At 44.7% G+C, this 21,659-nt stretch overlaps 1 protein-coding gene across 7 annotated transcripts in view; it reads left to right on the top strand.

Annotated features, from left to right (window-relative positions):
* Positions 1-21,659, top strand: part of sugt1 (SGT1 homolog, MIS12 kinetochore complex assembly cochaperone) — a 227,496-nt gene that overhangs the window by 50,537 nt on the left and 155,300 nt on the right. For all 7 annotated transcript variants that reach the window (XM_072476303.1, XM_072476298.1, XM_072476299.1 and 4 more), the window contains one exon: positions 11,689-11,759. In XM_072476303.1, the coding sequence (XP_072332404.1) occupies positions 11,689-11,759 (71 nt within the window). The remainder of the gene's footprint in view (positions 1-11,688; positions 11,760-21,659) is intronic.

Consider the following 21,659-nt stretch of genomic DNA (forward strand, 5'->3'; position numbering starts at 1 on the left):
GATTATAGTTAGTCTGGTTTATAGGGTCACAGGTTACAAGATTTGTAGAATATCTAAAAGGTTGGTTCTCGGGTGTACTTTCAAACTGTAAAAGGTTAAATATCTTGGCTGCTTGATGACTTGCAGCTACTTTCAGAGACTGGTTCTCCGACTTGCTGATGACATGTTCTGATGGATCTTTGGGTAATAAGGGTACACTCCGGAAACCAATTTTGATTACATAAAACATGCATCAACACAACTGAGGCCTACACAGTCTAGTTTTGTATGGCGAAAGCCATAATGATACAATGGGAAGTTGATTATAATACTGTGGGGTACTGATATAATCCAACATTAGTGAGGTTGTATAAAGAACTGTCATGAAAAAACAGCTGCTGTGATTTGTAATAGTCAGGACTTCCCGCTACATGTTATAAAAATAGCAGAGACTGTAGGCACTATGACATGGATTTTTAAAATTTATGGCATGTGGGCATCGCTGGCTAGGTCAGCATTTATTGTTCATTCTCAGTTGCCATTCAGAAGGTGGTGGTGAGTTTCCATTCAGAAGGTGGTGGTGAGATGACAGTAGTGCCACAGAACCCGAGGGCTATAATGTTGCTATTCAGAAGGTGGTGGTGAGTTTCCATTCAGAAGGTGGTGGTGAGCTGCCCTTCAAAGGTGGTGGTGAGATGGCAGTGGTGCTACAACCCGAGGGCTATAATGTTACCAAAAAGAAAATGCTGGAAAATATCAGCTGGTCTGGCAGCATCTGTAGGGAGAGTATATAGCTAACGTTTCGAGTCCAGATGACCCTTTGTCAAAGGGTCATCTGGACTCGAAACGTTAGCTCTTTTCTCTCCTTACAGATGCTGCCAGACCTGCTGAGATTGTCCGGCATTTTCTTTTTGGTTTCCAATTCCAGTATCCGCAGTAATTTGCTTTTATCCAGGCTATAATGTTATGCCGCTGTTCAAAATATTAGAGAAATAAACCAGTTCAGTTTGCCTAATATTGGTAGTGGAGTAATTTCTCGGGACCATAAACCGGCACAACATTATTTGTCATTTGGAAAAGATGTTTTCAGTTAATAGCAGCCAACATGAAATTATTAAAGGCAAATCATGCCTTGCTAACTCGTTAAGTTTTTTAAACTGGATTGATGAATAAGGGCAATGGATGTTTTAGACATCTGAAGTAGAGACATGTTCGCAAATTTGAAACCATAGGATTTAAGAGGGAGAGCTAACAATGATATGAAATACGTTAAGAGACAGAAAGCGGAGAGTACTGACAGTTATTTTATCACACTGGAGGGACTTGTGTAGTGGTGTCCATCAGAGATTAGAATCAGAAACACTTCTTTTAATATATATTGGGCGCAGTTCAATGGCAAAATTCCGAAGTCCGATTTTGGGCGCGTTTGTCAGAGTATTTTGGGACGGCCGCATGGGTGAGATCGCAGTCGGTATTCGACGGCACTTAGATCCTCGACATTGCTGGCTGCCTCGCTGTCTGATTTTCCCGACTCGGGCCTCAGCAGCTCGCCGCTAACAAAGGGGAGTTGCCTTTAAGTGCGACCTCACCACTCACTCCCAGTCAAGCAGTGCGCAGACCTGCTCATTTTGAGGATGGCGACCTCACAAGGTTTCTCAACGATGTGGGTGAGAGGTGGGCCATCCTGTTCCCTGAGGGTGTTGGTAGACCAACAGGATCAGCAATGCCGCATAGGAGGTACTGGAAGCAGCTGTCGGTGTGGGCAGCATGACTTAAGAGGACTGTCGTCCGACGTAGGAACAAGACAAACTACCTCCAACGAGTTGCAAGGGAAAGTTACCACCTCTCTTTGTTCAAAAAGGGGAGCAGAGACAACCCCGGCAACTATAGACCGGTGAGCCTCACGTCTGTAGTGGGTAAAGTCTTGGAGGGGATTATAAGAGACAAGATTTATAATCATCTAGAAAGGAATAATATGATCAGGGATAGTCAGCATGGCTTTGTGAAGGGTAGGTCATGCCTCACAAACCTTATCGAGTTCTTTGAGAAGGTGACTGAACAGGTAGATGAGGGTAGAGCAGTTGATGTGGTGTATATGGATTTCAGCAAAGCGTTTGATAAGGTTGCCCACGGTAGGCTATTGCAGAAAATACGGAGGCTGGGGATTGAGGGTGATTTAGAGATGTGGATCAGAAATTGGCTAGCTGAAAGAAGACAGAGGGTGGTGGTTGATGGGAAATGTTCAGAATGGAGTTCAGTCACAAGTGGAGTACCACAAGGATCTGTTCTGGGGCCGTTGCTGTTTGTCATTTTTATCAATGACCTAGAGGAAGGCGCAGAAGGGTGGGTGAGTAAATTTGCAGACGATACTAAAGTCGGTGGTGTTGTCGATAGTGTGGAAGGAAGTAGCAGGTTACAGAGGGATATAGATAAGCTGCAGAGCTGGGCTGAGAGGTGGCAAATGGAGTTTAATGTAGAGAAGTATGAGGTGATTCACTTTGGAAGGAATAACAGGAATGCGGAATATTTGGCTAATGGTAAAGTTCTTGAAAGTGTGGATGAGCAGAGGGATCTAGGTGTCCATGTACATAGATCCCTGAAAGTTGCCACCCAGGTTGATAGGGTTGTGAAGAAGGCCTATGGAGTGTTGGCCTTTATTGGTAGAGGGATTGAGTTCCGGAGTCAGGAGGTCATGTTGCAGCTGTACAGAACTCTGGTTCGGCCGCATTTGGAGTATTGCGTACAGTTCTGGTCACCGCATTATAGGAAGGACGTGGAGGCTTTGGAGCGGGTGCAGAGGAGATTTACCAGGATGTTGCCTGGTATGGAGGGAAAATCTTATGAGGAAAGGCTGATGGACTTGAGGTTGTTTTCGTTGGAGAGAAGAAGGTTAAGAGGAGACTTAATAGAGGCATACAAAATGATCAGGGGGTTGGATAGGGTGGACAGTGAGAGCCTTCTCCCGCGGATGGAAATGGCTGGCACGAGGGGACATAGCTTTAAACTGAGGGGTAATAGATATAGGACAGAGGTCAGAGGTAGGTTCTTTACGCAAAGAGTAGTGAGGCCGTGGAATGCCCTACCTGCTACAGTAGTGAACTCGCCAACATTGAGGGCATTTAAATGTTTATTGGATAAACATATGGATGATAATGGCATAGTGTAGGTTAGATGGCTTTTGTTTCGGTGCAACATCGTGGGCCGAAGGGCCTGTACTGCGCTGTATTGTTCTATGTTCTATGTTCTCCTGGCATCTGTTTTGCCTGCCCCCCCCCAAACTACCCACATCCGACCTTCGTGCTTGTACCTCAGAACCCCCTGGCACCCACTAGCACAACCCCTTAATGCCCAGGTGCGGCCCATACATGCCACCTTCTATAGACCCCCTTGACTCATCAAGGATTATGCAGCTCATAATATCCTTTCTATGTCCCCGCAGGAGAAGATAGTCCTTTCCCATTTATCAGGGGCTAAGACAGGGACGGAGTCCCAGAGATTAAAGTACTCCCCCTCTCTGAGGAACAGGCCCTTGGAAATCACTGAAAGTGAGGTTGGCCTGTGCAAGAGGTGAGGATACACTGCCCCTTCGCCCAGATGACCTGTCTCAAGTGAGTAGTTCACGTCAGACAAATGATCCTTCTCTCTTCTCTCTCACAGACCACATGCCCATTGTCTCACGGGATCTCCATCTGATGGGGTGGGGCCATCAAAAGTCGCCCCCCCCCCCCCCCCAAATCATCCAAGGGACCACCTTGGCGGGGAGCTCCGAGGAGACCAACGGCGAGGCATCATAGCTATCACCTGCATCTTCCATCAGCGCAGACACACCTACTCGGTGGGTGACATTAGTTGACTGATTCCTGGGGCACAATCTGGTGAGCACCACACAGTTGCTAATACGCATCCGGTGGAGGCAGTGACATCGAAGCAGACAGAAGGCAGAGATCTGCTGGATCCCAACCTCACAATAAGGTTCTCCCAGAATTGATGCAGATGAGGACATAGCCGTGAGATTCAGGAGGGGGTGGAGAGCACGACGCCTGGGTCTTGAGTGGTGGTGTCCGGCATAGCTCAATCTGTGATGACCATAGCTGAGGGCCTTGACATGCTGAGGGATATGTCCCAGATACAGATGGGCACTGGCGAGGCACTGCAGAACATGGCCCAGTCACTGAGGACATTGCTGAGGGTGTCCACACCATGATGCAGAGAATGGGGAGCATCCAGGCCTGGCAGTGCCAGATGACTCCGAGGACTTTGGAGCTCACTCCACCTGCTCCTCTGTCCCACGGGCACCCTCAGGAAGGGGGAAGCGCTGGAGGCCAACCCGATCCGCCAAGGGCAACAAAGGCCACAGGGTGCTGAAGGCAACCGGCTGCCTCCACCTCTGATGTGCATACTGGGAAAATATGTAGATGTAGCAATGAACCAAGACTAGTGAGCGCTAATGAACCAAGTCGAGTGAGGAGCGCTGATAGTGACCACACCAGTGCCCAAACTGTAGCCAGGAGGAATGCAGATCTGTCACAGTAAAATGTTCACTATTAAAACGATGTCACACTAATACATGTAAAGCGTCTGTCACGTTAATCTTCACAGCGAGCTTGCCCGCACCCCCACTCCCTCCTCCAGGCACAGTGGATCAAGGCCCAGATGCAGAACCCGTTCAGAGGATGGGTGCGAGTCTGCTGTCAGCAGAAAGACCGGAGTCAAACTTTAGCAGAAACTGAGGGACACCAGAGTCTTCGACACAGGAGGTTATCATTACTCTCTCGCCTTTGTAAGGTGACTTGCTGACAGTGCCAACACAGGCCCATCACCGTGGAGTGATGTTACATAGACCCTTGGATGGGCGGTCATGGAGGGGGTGGGTTTTTTTTTGGGGGGGGGGGGCATGGGACAGAGGGTGGGGAATGAGGGGGGGGGAGGAAGTGAAGGGAATGGGGGAGGGAGCGAGTGAAACAGATGAAAGGGGGATTGAGGGAAAGATGAAAATGGGGGAGGGGGTTAGGGGGAGGGAGGAAAATGGATTAACTGACGGACACAGCCTTATCCTCAGCATCTGGAGATGATGAGGACTCCCTGGCCCTCGTTGCATGCCAGACCCTTGCTGCTGCCAGTTCTCTATCTTCAGGCTCATCCTCCAATCCCTCCTGGAACACCACCCCCCTACTGGAGAAATGGACTGCACAGCATTGCCAAAGTAGTCAAGCAATCTGAACCACATTTTCAACAAGCAGTTGCACCGCTCAACGACAGCGAGTGGAAACGTGGGCCTCATTCATTATAATGGGCCTGCAACTCGTTCTCAGGCCACTGAGCCCGCGCCATCAGCCATGACCTCAGTGGGTATCCCTTGTCCCCTACGAGCTAATCAGTCATCCTGGGATTGTCCTCAAAGACACCCGGGATCTCAAAGAATGCCAGAAGATGCAGGTGTCATGTATGCCCCCCAGGGGAGCGGGCACATGTGGATGATTCTGAGGTGGTAGTCTGAACATTCAGGGAGTGGGAACCATTTCTGTTAATATAGAGCACAACCTGATGCTTTGGTGTCTGCAGTGCGACGTGTGCCATTGATTGCCCCCGAGACCTGGGGCACCTTCACGATGGCAGCAAATCCTGCAGCCTGGGAATTTTGGTGGGTCTGGTTCAGCTGGAAGATGATATAATTAGATGCCCAGGCATACAGAGCAACCGTCACCACCCAGCACCTGTGTCTGGAAGATTGCGATATGCAACACAGGTCGCTGCTCGAACACTGGAATGGCCCGGTGGCATAAAAGTCCAGTTCAGGGCTGCAGTGACCTTCACGGCCACTGGGAGCAGTTGTCCTCCATGGGGTGCCAAGTCCGCGAGAATGTGCTACAGGTGCTGCATTGTCTTTCTGCTGAGATGCTGACTATTGTGGTACGTGGTGTCTATTAGCTCATTGAGTGACCAAAGATGCCTGTACCCTGGCCTCTCCTTCTGTGTCCCTCTTCAGCCTGATGGGTGGCCTGGTCTTCAGAGTTTGTGGCGGCCCACTGCACATGATGCCTTCTACAAATTGTGTTGGCGGCGCTGCCGTCTCTGGCGTTTGCCCACCTCGGCTGCCACAAGCAACACAAGGGAGCCTCCACGGGATCAATTCCAAACATTGTTTTATCTGGAAGGAATTGGGGAAGATGAGAGACCGACAATCAGTTAGGGCTTCCGTGCCGGGACCCTCAAATTCCCCAAACATCCCCCACCCTTACCTGTCCAGCCTTCTTGCCATCCAACAAGCCAGTTGTGCTGGGAAACCTTGTTCTGCAAACTCATCCCCAGCCACATCAGGAACCCCTGGACCCCAAACTACAATCAGAGAATTTTGTAGCACAGAAGGAGGCCATTTGGCCCATCGAATCTGCTCCGGCTCGCGAAAGAGCTACCTAGCTAGTCTCATTCCCCAGCCCTATCTCTGTAGCCCTCCAGATTCATCACTTTAAAATATATATCCAGCTCTCTTTTGAAATCTCCTATGGAATCCGCCTCCACCACTCTCTCGGGCAACGCGTTCCAAAAGGCAACAACTCTGAGTACATAAGAACTAGGAGCAGGAGTAGGCCACCTGGCCCCTCGAGCCTGCTCCACCATTCAATGAGATCATGGCTGATCTTTTGTGGACTCAGCTCCACTTTCTGGCCCGAACACCATAACCCTTAATCCCTTTGTTCTTCAAAAAACTATCTATCTTTATCTTAAAAACATTTAATGAATGAGCCTCTACTGCTTCACTGGGCAAGGAATTCCATAGATTCACAACCCTTTGGGTGAAGAAGTTCCTCCTAAATCTACTTCCCCTTATTTTGAGGCTATGCCCCCTAGTTCTGCTTTCCCCGACCAGTGGAAACAACCTGCCCGCATCTATCCTATCTATTCCCTTCATAATCTTATGTTTCAATAAGATCCCCCCTCACCCTTCTAAATTCCAACGAGTACAGTCCCAATCTACTCAACCTCTCCTCGTAATCCAACCCCTTCAGCTCTGGGATTGACCTAGTGAATCTCCTCTGCACACCCTCCAGTGCCAGTACGTCCTTTCTCAAGTAAGGAGACCAAAACTGAACACAATACTCCAGGTGTGGCTTCACTAACACCTTATACAATTGCAGCAGAAACTCCCTAGTCTTAAATTCCATCCCTCTAGCAATGAAGGACAAAATTGCATTTGCCTTCTTAATCACCTGTTGCACCTGTAAACCAACTTTTTGCGACTCATGCACTAGCACACCCAGGTCTCTCTGCACAGCAGCATGTTTTAATATTTTATCATTTAAATAATCATCCCTTTTGCTGTTATTCGTACCAAAAATGGATAACCTCACATTTGTCAACATTGTATTCCATCTGCCAGACCCTAGCCCATTCACTTAGCCTATCCAAATCCCTCTGCAGACTTTCAGTATCCTCTGCACTTTTTGCTTTACCACTTATCTTAGTGTCGTCTGCAAACTTGGAAATATTGCCCTTGGTCCCCCAACTCCAAATCATCTATGTAAATTGTGAACAGTTGTGGGCCCAACACTGATCCCTGAGGGACACCACTAGCTACTGATTGCCAACCAGAGAAACACCGATTAATCCCCACTCTTTGCTTTCTATTAATTAACCAATCCTCTATCCATGCTACTACTTTCCCCTTAATGCCATGCATCTTTATCTTATGCAACAATCTTTTGTGTGGCACCTTGTCAAAGGCTTTCTGGAAATCCAGATATACCACATCCATTGGCACCCCGTTATCTACCACACTCGTAATGTCCTCACAAAATTCCACTAAATTAGTTAGGCATGACCTGCCCTTTATGAACCCATGCTGCGTCTGCCCAATGGGACAATTTCCATCCAGATGCCTCACTATTTCTTCCTTGATGATAGATTCCAGCATCTTCCCTACTACCGAAGTTAAGCTCACTGGCCTATAATTACCCGCTTTCTGCCTACCTCCTTTTTTAAACAGTGGTGTCACGTTTGCAATTTCCAATCCGCCGGGACCACCCCAGAGTCTAGTGAATTTTGGTAAGTTATCACTAGTGCATTTGCAATTTCCCATGACATCTCTTTCAGCACTCTGGGATGCATTCCATCAGGGCCAGGAGACTTGTCTACCTTTAGCCCCATTAGCTTGCCCATCACTACCTCCTTGGTGATAACAATCCTCTCAAGGTCCTCACCTGTCATAGCCTCATTTCCATCAGTCACTGGCATGTTATTTGTGTCTTCCACTGTGAAGACCGACCCCAAAAAACCTGTTCAGTTCCTCAGCCATTCCCTCATCTCCCACTATTAAATCTCCCTTCTCATCCTCTAAAGGACCAATATTTACCTTAGCCACTCTCTTTTGTTTTATGTATTTGTAGAAACTTTTACTATCTGTTTTTATATTCTGAGCAAGTTTACTCTCATAATCTATCTTACTCTTTATAGCTTTTTTAGTAGCTTTCTGTTGCCCCCTAAAGATTTCCCAGTCCTCTAGTCGCCCACTGATCTTTGCTACTTTATGTTTTTTCCTTCAATTTGATACTCTCCCTTATTTCCTTAGACATCCACGGTCGATTTTCCCTCTTTTTACCGTCCTTCCTTTTTGTTGGTATAAACCTTTGCTGAGCACTGTGAAAAATCACTTGGAAGGTTCTCCACTGTTTCTCAACTGTTTCACTATAAAGTCTTTGCTCCCAGTCTACCTTAGCTAGTTCTTCTCTCATCCCATTGTAATCTCCTTTGTTTAAGCACAAAACTCTAGTGCTTGATTTTACCTTCTTGCCCTCCATCTGTATTTTAAATTCCACCATATTGTGATCACTCCTTCCGAGAGGATCCCTAACTATGAGATCCTGAATCAATCCTGTCTCATTACGCAGGACCAGATCTAGGACCGCTTGTTCCCTCGTAGGTTCCATTACATACTGTTCTAGGAAACTATTGCGGATACATTCTATAAACTCCTCCTCAAGGCTGCCTTGACCGACCTGGTTAAACCAATCGACATGTAGATTAAAATCCCCCATGATAACTGCTGTACCATTTCTACATTCATCAGTTATTTCTTTGTTTACTGCCTGCCCCACCATAATGTTACTATTTGGTGGCCTATAGATTACTCCTATCAGTGACTTTTTCGCCTTACTATTCCTGATTTCCACCCAAATGGATTTAACCTTATCCTCCATAGCACCGATGTCATCCCTTACTGTTGCCCGGATGTCATCCTTAAATAACAGAGCTACAGCACCTCCCTTACCATCCACGCTGTCCTTCCGAAAGCTTTGATGCCCTCGGATATTTAACTCCCAGTCGTGACCATCCTTTAACCATGTTTCAGTAATGGCCACTAAATCATAGTCATTCACGATGATTTGCGGCATCAACTCATTTACCTTATTCCGAATACTACGAGTATTCAGGTAAAGTACACTTATGTTGGCTTTTTTACCTCTGTTCTGAATCTTAACACCTCGATCAGTAACCTCTCCTAAGTTATATTTCCTCTTAACCTTTCTCCTAATTTTCCTTGTCGTCGAACCCATATCTTCCTGTAACAATCTGCCGCGTCGCTTACCATTAATGTTTTCACTTCCCGTTTTATTCCTTTTAGTATTCCTGGTCCTATTCACTGAGCTCCCCTCAGTCACTGTACCTTGTACTGTCGCCCTTCTTGATTCTTGACTATGGCTTCTCTGCCTTGCACTTTCCCCCTTACTGCCTTTTATTTCTGTCCCTGTTTTACTACCTTCCAACATCCTGCATCAGTTCCCATCCCACTGCCACATTAGTTTAAACTCTCCCCAACAGCTCTAGCAACCCCCCCCCCCCCCCCCCCCCCCCCCCCCCCCCCCCCCAGGACATCCGTTCCAGTCCTGCCCAGGTGCAGACCGTCCAGTTTGTACTGGTCCCACCTCCCCAGAACCGGTTCCAATGTCCCAGGAATTTGAATCCCTCCCTCTTGCACCATCTCTCGAGCCACGTATTCATCCTCTCTATCCTGACATTCCTACTCTGACTAGCTCGTGGCACTGGTAGCAATCCTGAGGTTACTACCTTTGAGGTCCTACTTTTTAGTTTAACTCCTAGCTCCCTAAATTCAGCTTGTAGGACCTCATCCCGTTTTTTACCTATATCGTTGGTGCCTATGTGCACCACGACAGCTGGCTGTTCACCCCCCCCCCGAATGTCCTGCAGCCCCTCTGAGACATCCTTGACCCTTGCACCAGGGAGGCAACATACCATCCTGGCGTCTCGATTGCGTCCGCAGAACCGTCTGTCTATTCCCCTTACAATTGAGTCCCCTATCACTATAGCCCTGCCATTCTTCTTCCTGCCCAGCTGCGCAGCAGAGCCAGCCACGGTGCCATGAACCTGGCTGCTGCTGCCTTCCCCTGGTGAGACATCTCCCTCAACAGTATCCAAGTAAAGAGGTTTCTCCTCATCTCACTCCTAGCTCTCTTGCTCACCATCTTGAAATTGTGATCCCTAGTCACTGATTTACCAGCTATTGGAAACAAGTAATGTGCATTCCTGCCTTCTGCCTCTGTGCAGCCGGGTATTCAGATAAAAGCAAATCACTGCGGATGCTGTACCTGCACTCCATCGGGCCTGTCTTTTTTAAGGATTAGCGATATCGAGGCCCGTTCCAGTGTGGGTGGCAGGGTCCTTCGATAGCGAGTCATTGAACACCTGCAGGTGTGGGGCCAGTGTTGCCGCAAATTTTTTATTGAAGTCTACTGGGAATCTGTCTGGACCCGGTGCCTTTTCCGACTGCATGGAGTTCACGCTCTCCTTGATTTCCCCAGTTCTAGTGATGTTTTCAGACGCTGCCTCTTTTCTTCCCCCACATCTGATATGTCCAACCCATCGACAACTGCTTCATCTTCGAGTCTGCCTCCAGGGCCGTGGCGTTTTGCTGGTCCACCTCCAATATGTATTCGATCAGCCATTGCCTCGCCGCCCCTTCCTTCATGTCCTCGAGTGTCCTGTATGCTATTATTGCGTGCGCCCCCCCCCCCCCCCCATAGAGTTCCTGTGTTTTTGGAATTTGAAAGAAGCTCCATCCACTGCTCCATCAGTTGGTGCGCCTGCGTTTGTGTTGGTGATCCCACTCAGTCCGTCGTGCCCTGCCCCGCTTTGCTCCGCTTGTCTATTCGCTCTGGGGTCTGGATCTTCTCCTCCTGACTGCTATTTTTCCAGCTATAAGGCATTTCCTTGGATGGTTGTTAGTTTAGTGTGGGGGTGAGTTTTGTTTTTGGTATCTGATTTATGGGTTAAAAGGGCCTAGGTTGAAGATCCCAAGGGATCCCAGCTTTCATGTGACCGCTCAGCCCATCACCACCACCGGAAGAAGTGAAAGGGAAATGCCGTTTGAAAATGTTTTGATTATTTGAAGGGCTTTATTTTGAGTAGAGCAACTTTAGTAATTTATTATCGATGTTTTGCTATTCTTTCAATTTCTGACACAGTGTTACGTTTAATTAAATTTTGGCACTTTCCTCCACCATACCAGACGTTTATAGTTACAAAAGAAGTAAAATCTTGGCAAGAACCCTTTGCGTTTTATAGCTATACATTTGTTTTAGAATGATTGATTGAGAATTAAACCAGTAAAGTTTCAGCAGTCTTACAGTATTTAGTTGGAGCTGATATTTTTCTTTAAAAAATTGCCTTTTTCATGTATTGTTTCTCTATATTTAGAATTGCAGAGTATCACTTAAAAATGTACCCGTCATCAATGGAATCCTTGACAAGAGGACAGGAACTAGATGGTAGGTATTTTAAATTGCTGTATTGAAAATTCACAACTTTTTAATTTTGGGACATTTCAGTAATTATTTCCTCATTGTTGTATTTGATTTGTTTATAAGTAACTGGATCTTTGAATAATAAATACTCTAGATTGTTTATCCTTTGCACATCTTTGAATAATAAATATTCTAGGTTGTTTATCCTTTGCAAATTCCTTCTTTCCCAAGGCCATGATAAGCTTATAATATGAGTTGTATTTGGTGAATGGTGGATGTGCCTGTGATGCCAGTTAATTCTGTTTGAATTATTTGTTTTGTTCAACTATCCCCAATTAATGTGTTTGATTTCGCTCCGATATGGTGTGGTATACATAAACCATTGCCTTATGAAAAACTTGACTAAGGTTCCTTTTTGCAGTGTTGTGTAGCCGTGTCTACTAGAAATGTGTTTATGTTTGCATAGTGGGTGGAATTGAGCTTGGGCAGTGGTGCCATGAATGTTATTAACTTTCAGCATTCATATTCAGGCTTACACAGGAAGAAGGGTCACTTGGGTGGAGAACTGCACAAGTCTAGCTTCTGGAATATGGGGGAGTATTGGAACTAAGCGAAACCGCTCCACTTTAAAACTTTAGAAACATCCTTAAATTATACTTAAAATAAACTTTCTATTTCCAAAAAGGATGTATTTGAATGTATCAGACTATTCTTTTTGAATGTCAGCCTTCATCAAATCAAGGCTTTTGTGTAATTATGAATATAGCACAGAAGCAGTATATGCGACTTCCTTAGACCGTGTCATTGGTATTTCAACTTCGACCACCAATTCCATTCCTATTCTGCATTTTAGACAAGCTTATCAATTCCCTTGATGTTTTGTTTGTGCACTATTGAAGGAAGCTTAAGAGCCCCACATTCTAAATTCATGCATGTGGTTTGAAACATGCTCCCTTTCTGTACAGCTTCCCACTGAGAGTGGAGGAGCATTGACTGCATTTGCAGAAAATTGTGGCCAATTTACATGTTTGCAATAGGACCATGTGGAGCGATGACAAATATAGTAAAGAAAAGAGATTGAATGGTTGTTAGAGAGGGGAAACTTAGTGATCAACAAGTTATGTAAAATTACCAGGATGCTCATGATTTTCATTGCTGAAGAATACCAGAACAAATCATGGATGAATTTAGAAAGGAAACCATTTTGCATTACCTCATTCACTCCTGAATCTGTTGGTGTGTGTTCTCGGACTTTTGTATCTTCTGCCCGATGGTAGTGGTTGGAAGAGAGGAACCCGGGTGAGAGTCGTCTTTGATTATATTGCTCGCTTTCCCAGTGCAGCGGGAGATGTAGACTGAGTCAATGGATGGGAGGCGGGTTCGTGTCATGGTCTGGACTGTGTTCATGATTCTCTGTAGTTTCTTAGTCTTGGGCCATACCAAGCTGTGTTGCAGCCAGATAGGATGCTTTCTATGGTGCATCTAAAAATTGGCAAGAGTCGATTTTGGCATGCTGAATTTCCTCGTTTCCTGAGGAACTAGGCGCTGGTGTGCTTTCTTGGTCATAGCGTCAACGTGGGTGGACCAGGACTGATTGTTGGTGATGTGCGCACATAAGAATTTGAAGCTGTCAACCATTTCCAACTCTGCACATTGATTCAGACAGGGGTGTGTACGACACTTCGCTTCCTGAAGTTGATGACCAACTCGTTTTGCTGACATTGAAGGAGAAATTGTTGTCGTTGTGCCGTGTCACTAGGTTCTCTATCTCCCTCCTGTACTCTGATTCATTGTTGTTTGAGATCCGACCCACTACAGTTGAGTCATCAGCAAACTTTGAGATGGAGCTGAAGCCGAATTTTGCCACATAGTCATGCGCGTATAAGGAGTGTAGTAGGGGGCTAAGTGTGCAGACTTGCGGGGCCCCGGTATTGAGAATTATCGTGGATGAGGTGTCATCGTTTATCCTTGCTGATTGTGGTCTATGGGTCAGGAAGTCGAGGATCCAGTTGCAGAGGGAGGAGCCAAGTCCTAGGTTTTGAAGTTTGGTTATGAGCTTGGCTGGGATTATGGTGTTGAAGGTGGAGCTGTCAATGGATAGATGTCTGACATAGGAGTCCTTGTTGTTGAGATGCTCCGGGGAATAGGGCCAGGGAGATGGCGTGTGCTGTGGACCGATTGTGGCGGAATGCAAATTGCTGGGATCAAGGCATTCTGGGAGTATGGAGTTGATGTGTCTCATGTTAAGAGCTGCGAGGTTTTGCTGCAGTTTTTTAAAACCCTAGTTAGACCACACTTGGAATGTTGTGTCCAGTTCTGGTCGCCTCATTATCGGAAGGATGTGGATGTTTTGGAGAGGGTACAGAGGAGATTTACCAGGATGCTGCCTGGACTGGAGGGCATGTCTTACGAAGAAAGGTTGAGGGAGGTAGGGCTTTTCTCACTGGAGCGAAGAAGGCAGAGAGGTGACTTGATAGAGGTGTACAAGGTGATGAGTGGCATGGATAGAAGTGGATAGCCAGAGACTTTTCCTCAAGGTGGAAATGGCTGTCACGAGGGGGACATAATTTTAAGGTGTTTGGAGGAAGGTATAGGGGAGATGTCAGAGGTAGGTTCTTTACACAGAGTGGTGGGTGTGAGGAATACACTGCCAGCAGAGGTGGTGGAGTCCGAGTCATTAGGGACATTTAAGCGACTCTTGGGCACATGGACAGCAGTAAATTGAAGGGGTGTAGGTTAGGTTGATCTTAGATTAGGATAAATGGTCAGCACAACATCGTGGGCTGAAGGGCCTGTACTGTACTGTTCTATGTCCAACCCCTCTAAGCACTTCATAATGATAGATATCAAGGCCACCAGAGAGTAGTCTTTGAGGCACATTGCCTGGTTCTTCTTTGGCACTGGATGGTGGTCTTCTTGTAGCAGGTGGGAACTTGATGCCAGAGAGGTTGATTGGCAGTAGTTTTGATTTATCACGTTAAAAGGATACTTTGACTGAAAGATGCAAGACTCCATTTTCTGTGTCAAATTTTGTTCATATCGACAGCACCACTATTCAATACACTTGTGAGACAGACAGCAAGATGCTTTTTTTCCTGAAGATAAACCTCTGTGTCGTGTATCAAGCAACACATTTGGGGTTTCTGCTTTTAATGATGTGTCTGACTTGGCCTGAAATAGTTGAGCATTTGTTTATGAATCATAACCAGTGCCATTAACAATGGATACTGTATTATAAAATACATTGTTCCAAATCTTGCTGCAGCAGGCCAGTTGCACTTTAAAACTGAAAAGTCTTTTGTGACATAACTTAGTAGAAGCGTGAGCTATTCACGGGGCGGCGAGGGCAGTGGGGTATCCTCAACTTCAGTGAATGACGCAACTAATGGGATCTCCTTAACCGGTGGGATTTAAGAATAGAGAACTAAACAGTGGAATGATGGAGAGGGAGAGTACATTGGTGCCTAATCAGGTACAGAAGGAAATGGAGAGGGAGAAAAAGAATAGTTTCAGATGAGAAGGTAAGAAAATGAAAAGTAAGGGAAAAAATAAATTTTTTAAAGCTTTCAGCAATTTATTACATGTAAAAATGAGACTGACCTATTTATCATGCTATTTCTGGACCAGGGATATTGATTAGTGTTGCATTAACAACTATCATGCATTAAAAATAGGTTTTGAGCAATTAATTATGAGGTCTAAATATCTGACTAGTTTAATGGGTAATTAACCATAAATATTGGGGAGGCTAAGTGCTTTTGCAAGATAAATGTGGAGTGGTGTAAATCAACGAGCAGCTTAGCGCATCTTTGATTTACCTGAGCGTTGTGGATGATTTGCATATTAATGGCATTTATCTTTAATTTATTTTCTTGCAAGTTTTTAGCCACTGTATCTTGCTTAATACAGCGCTTGTGTTTTTATAAAATAATACATCTTTGACTCATTGTGAGCAACAGCATGAAAGATTGGTGAGTAACATCGAAACATAGAAAATAGGAGCAGGAGGAGGCCATTTGGCCCTTTGACTCTGTTCTGCCCTTCGTTATGATCATAGCTGATCATCCAATTCAGTAGCCTAATCTCGCCTTTCCCCATATCCTTTGATCCCCCTTTGTTCTCAAGAAGCAATTAAATATAGCACTTGGAGCAGTGTTTTGGCATCACTACTTTCTGTGGTAATGAATTCCACAGGATCACCACTCTTCTGGGTGAAGAAATTTCCCCTCATCTCTTTCCTCAAAGGTCTGTCCCGTATCCTCCGACTGTGGCCCCTGGTTCTGAACACCCCATCCATCGGGAACATCTTTCTTGCATCTACTCTGTCTTGTCTGGTCATCCCAGGAATCAATCTGATAAACCTTTGCTTCACTCCCTCTAGGCAAGAACAACATCCTTCCTCAGATAAGGAGAGCAAAACTGCACACAATATTCCAGTTGTGGCCTTATCAAGGCCCTATATAATTGCAGCAAGTCATCCCTGCTCTTGTACTCTAATCCTCTGTGTATAAAGGCCAACATACCATTTGGATTCTTTACCGACTGCTGTACCTGGGCTAGTACTCCTGTGCATACGAACAAAGATTAGGCCATTTAGCCGCTCGAGCCTGCTTCACCATTCAGTAAGATCATCGTTGGTCTGAGAGTAATCCTCAAATCTGCATTTGGTCTACTTCCTCAAATCTGCATTTGGTCTACTTCCTCAAATCTGCATTTGGTCTACTTCCTCAAATCTGCATTTGGTCTACTCCCTCAAATCTGCATTTGGTCTACTCCCGATAACCTATCGCCCCCTTGCTTCCTATCACCCCCTTGCTTACCAAGAATCTAACCACTTCTGCCTTAAAATATTCAAGACTCACGATCCTCTGAGTGGCAAACAATTCGCCTCACCTCAGTTTTAAATGGGTGAACCCTTATTTTTAAACAAGTGACCGAGAAACCCCTATCTAGAATCCCTAGTTTCGATTCTCCCAAAATTGGAAACATCCTCTTCACATCCAGCCTGTCAACATCCCTCAAGGTCTTGTTTCTTTCCAGTCACCTCTTACTGTTCTGAGCCCCAGCGGATACTAGCCTGGCTTGTCTAACCATTCCTTATGAGACAATCCACTCATTCCAGGGATTAGTTTGGCAAAACACGGAACTGCTTCCAATGCATTTAGATCTTTCTTTAAATCAGGTGACCAGCACCCTGCACAGAATTCCAAATATGGTCTCAACTAGTGCCCTGTAGAACTGAAGGATAGCCTCCCTACCATTGTATTCAATTTCCCCTGCAATGAATTATAACATGCTATTAACTTCTGTAATTGCTTGCTGTTACTGCATGCTAGCCATTTGTGGTTCATATATTAGGATACCAAAATCCCTCTGCATATTTAGATAATATGCTTTTTTATTCTTCCTACCAAAATGGACAATTTTCCTTTTCCCCACATTCTACTCCATTTGTCAGATCTTTGTCCACTCACTTTTAGATCTTTTTGTAGCCTCCTTATGTCATCTTCACAACTTACTTTCCTACCTACCTTTGTGCCATCAGCAATCTTCAACCCTCTTATTTAAATTGCTTGTAGAAATCATAGATAGTTGAGGTCCCGGCACTGATCCCTGTGGCCCGTCACTCGTTACATCTTACAAACCTGGAAAAAAAGCAAACATTTATGCCTACTCTCTGCTTCCTGTCAGCCAAATCTTCTATCCATGCCAACATGTTAGTTTCTATTTTCTACAATAACATTTGATGTGACACATTAAATGCCTTCTGGAGATCTTTAGTAGCGTGCATCCACCTGTTCCCCTTTATCCACAGCGCAGGTTACTTCCTCAAAGCATTCTAATAAGTTTGTGAAACATGATTTTCCTTTCCCAAAATCATGTTGACTGCCTGATGACCTTGAGCTTATCCAAATGCCCTGCTATAACCTATTTAATAATGGCTTCTGATATTTTCCCCACAGCAAATATTAAGCTAACTGGCCTGTAGTTCCCTGCTTTCTGTCTCCCTCCCTTTTTGAATAATTGAGTTAAGTTTGCGGTCTTCTAATCTCCTGGGACCTTCCCCGAATAGGGAGATTTGGAAAATGAAATGAAGTAATTATCTCACTAGACACATCCTTTAAGACCATGGGGTGAAGTCCCATCAAGATCCGGACTTTTGCCAGTCCACAGCTCCAACAGTTTACACTTACGAATGTAATTTTCCTGAGTTCCTCACTTCTCCCATTTCCTGGTTTATAGTTGCTTCTGGGACGTTGTTTGTATCCTTCATGGTGAAGAACAATGCAGAATACCTGTTCAATTCATCTGCCATCTCTTTATTTTCCATTTGCAATTCTCCAGATTCACTTTCTGTAGAACCACTTTCTGTAGAACCAATGTTCACTTTGTTAACTCTTTTTTTCCTCTTTAAAGATTTATAAAAACTCTATCCTGTATTTTATTTTTGGCTAGCTTTATCTCGCACTCTTAATTTCTCCCTCCTTAATAATCTTTTGGTCATCCTTTGCTTTGTTATATTCAATCCACTCTTAACCTGTCTTTGCACAATTGTATGTTTTTAAGTGTCATACTTTTTTCTTTAACTTTTCTAGTTAACCATGGATGGTGCTTCTACCCCTTGCATTTTTTCTTGCTGGTTGGAATGTATCTATTCTGTGCATTCGGAAATATTTTGTTAGTGTTTGCCACTACAACTCTATATAACCTATCCCACCAAGTTTTGTGACCTCACCAAACTTGAAAATATTACATTTGGTTCCCTCTGACAAATCTGGCACAGTGGCTAAACAGCTGGCTTGTAGTGCAGAACAAGGTCAGCAGCGTGGGTTCAATTCCCCTACCGGCCTCCCCGAACAGGTGTTGGAATGTGGCGATTAGGGGCTTTTCACAGTGACTTCATTGAAGCCTACTTGTGACAATAAGCTATTATTATTAGGCAGCACGATAGCATAGAGGCTAGCACAATTGCTTCACAGCTCCAGGGTCCCAGGTTCGATTCCTGGTTTGGGTCACTGTCTGTACGGAGTCTGCACGTTCTCCCCGTGTGCACGTGGGTTTCCTGCCACAGTCTAAAGATGTGCAGGTTAGGTGGATTGGCCATACTAAATTGCCCTTGGTGTCTAAAATTGCCCTTAGTGTTGGGTGGGGTTACTGGGTTATGGGGATGGGGTGGCGGTGTGGGCTTGGTGGGTGCTCTTTCCAAGAGCCGGTGCAGACTCGATGGGCCGAATGGCCTCCTTCTGCACTGTAAATTCTATGATTATCATGAATGTATATTGTGAATAGCTGGGGCACAAGCACTGATCCCTGTGGTACCCCCATTACTCACTACTTGCCACTCCAAAAATGCTCCATTTATTCCTGCTCTCCCCACGCTCTGCTAATCAATTCTCAATCCATGCCAATGTATTTCTCTCAGTTCCATATGTTTTAATTTTGCACATTAACCTAACCTCTTGCGTGGGGCTTAAAAGCTTTCTGAAAATCCAAATAAGCCACAGCCACTGGTTCTCCCTAATCTATTCTGCTAGTTACACCCTCAAAAAGAAAACTCCACTGGGGTTAATATCCCTTCCATAAATCCATGCAGTCTTTGTCTAATCACGTTGATTTTTTTTTTTTTTTAAAGTGTCCTATTATCGCATCCTTTATAATAGATTCTCGCATTTTCCCTACTACGGATTTTAGGCTGACCAATCTGTAGATCCTTTTCTCTTCCTCCCTCTTAAGAGAACGTTGCACAGTTGAAGGGGTATGTGTATGAGATGTCAGACTGCAGTTTTTGTGGGAGATAGCTGTGTGCAATATTTTCAACATTACTACAGTGACTGCATTTCAAAAGTATTTCATTATCAATGAAGTGCTTTGTGACATCCTGAGGGTGTGAAAGGCATCATATGAATGCAAGTCATTGTTTCTTTCTCACCCAGCCTGTACCTAATTTCATTTGTGTCTTTAGTCTCTTAGATTCCTATCCTATTTAAAGAAGAAACGATTTTGGTATCTTAAGTTTATGCATTACCCCTGCTATTTTATATCTACCGAATTTCTCCCTTCGCCACATTTAAATAAATCCTATTATTTTTCAAAGTTCATCGCCTTTACACTTGAGAGAGTTCCTGTTGCTATTCACTGCATCCTTTTGAATAGTCACCAAAATTGTAGTCTGCTAGTACAGTGTTTCCAACTTTTCGAGCCGTAGAATCCCTACTGACCTCCCAAGAACATTGGGAAACCCAAACATTCTCATGATGTTGCCGCGAACACAGAAATCAAATGTAAACAAGTCTTTTCTAGCTACATCTATGCATAAATTGGGAAGAGACACACAGTTACAAATGCATTCGTTAGCTACATGGCTCCTTAAAATTAACCCCTGGCCGTGCCAGCCTCCCGTGGCACCATAACGTTAACTTCTGGTACTAGTATTCACTTTAGGAGTTGGTCATCGAAAAAGTTATATTATTTTTAAATATATACTCAATTGGACACATTTGCGACTCTCTATCTATATATCTCTCTTTCACTCTCTCTCTCTATCGCTCTCGATTTCCTCTACCTCAAAAAAAGATTCTCACCTTGACTACAAGCTCTACCCCTTCTCCAAGTTGTCTCATGGTGAACTCACCATTTGTAATTTCAGAGTATCATTTGCAACTAAACTGAGTTTCAGATCACATCATTTCAATCACAGACCAAATACACTTTCCTCAGGAAATAACCCTTTCTTTGCCTCACCTGGGCTCATTCTCCATTGTAACCCTTATTTCTGTATTAGGCTCCCTACAGCTTTCTTTGCTGACTGTTGCCCTGAAGCCTCTATAAACTTTAAGTTCTGCAAAGCTTTGCTGCATTTTATGCCATAGTGCCCATACCATTTCTAGTTAACTTCTAGCTCCACCCTTTACCTCAGGTTTAATATCTGTCCTTAGTTTAAGTTCCTGCATCGTTCCTCCCTGCCAAAACCCCTCTCAGCAATTCATTCCATCATAATTCCTCCACTTTGTGCCTCAACCTCAGCTTAGCTGCAATTGGGTCTTCCCTTCACCCCACCATTAGACAAAGCGGCCAACTCTTTGTATTTTCTTCTAATCCTTTCTGTCCATCTCTTAAAACCCCAGCTGTTGGTCACTCTTCCAATCTTCTGTTCCTGGACTTTGCAAATGTGTCTCAGTGATGTGCTTTTGCATGTTTTCTGTGTTTAAAGGGGCTAGGCAATGCATGTTGTTCTTCGGCCTCCTTTTGCTTCTGAAAATTTATTGGGCATGTGTCCTTAATTTATGCTCAATCTGTTATGGCAGAAGGCAGTAGATCCATGTGAAAGATTCCACTGCCTTAAGCCAAACCATGGTAAAGAGATTTTACAGCATGAATACCGTGAATACTCACTGATGCCAAGCTTTTATGAATCCAAATAAAGGACAGTGGAAAAACACGATTGAGAGCTGTATGATGAAAGACGAGAGAAATAAAATGTTATGAGGTCAGAAAATAACATAATCCTAAAGAAGTAAATTCAGAAAGCAGCCCTTTAGATTTAAAAACTACTAGTGCACATGGCGACACTGGTATGAACTAAGAGAACTTTAAATTTTAAATACACAAAAAGTGTATTCACACATGAAATAGATGTCTGGTAGGATAGTGAAGGTAAAAAGCACAATATTAATTTATAATTGTTGACTGTGATCATAGAATTTGGCCCATCGAGTCTTCACCGGCCCTTGGAAAGAGCACCCCACTTAAGCTTACACCTCCACACCATCCCTGTAACCCAACAACCCAACCTAACCTTTTTGGACACCAAGGGCAATTGATCGTGGCCAATCCACCTAACCTGCACATCTTTGGACTGTGGAAGGAAACCGGAGCACCCGGAGGAAACCCACGCATACACTGGGAGAACCTGCAGACTCCGCA

Source organism: Scyliorhinus torazame, chromosome 15 (genome assembly GCF_047496885.1).
Source record: "Scyliorhinus torazame isolate Kashiwa2021f chromosome 15, sScyTor2.1, whole genome shotgun sequence".
Lineage (NCBI taxonomy): Eukaryota > Metazoa > Chordata > Chondrichthyes > Carcharhiniformes > Scyliorhinidae > Scyliorhinus > Scyliorhinus torazame.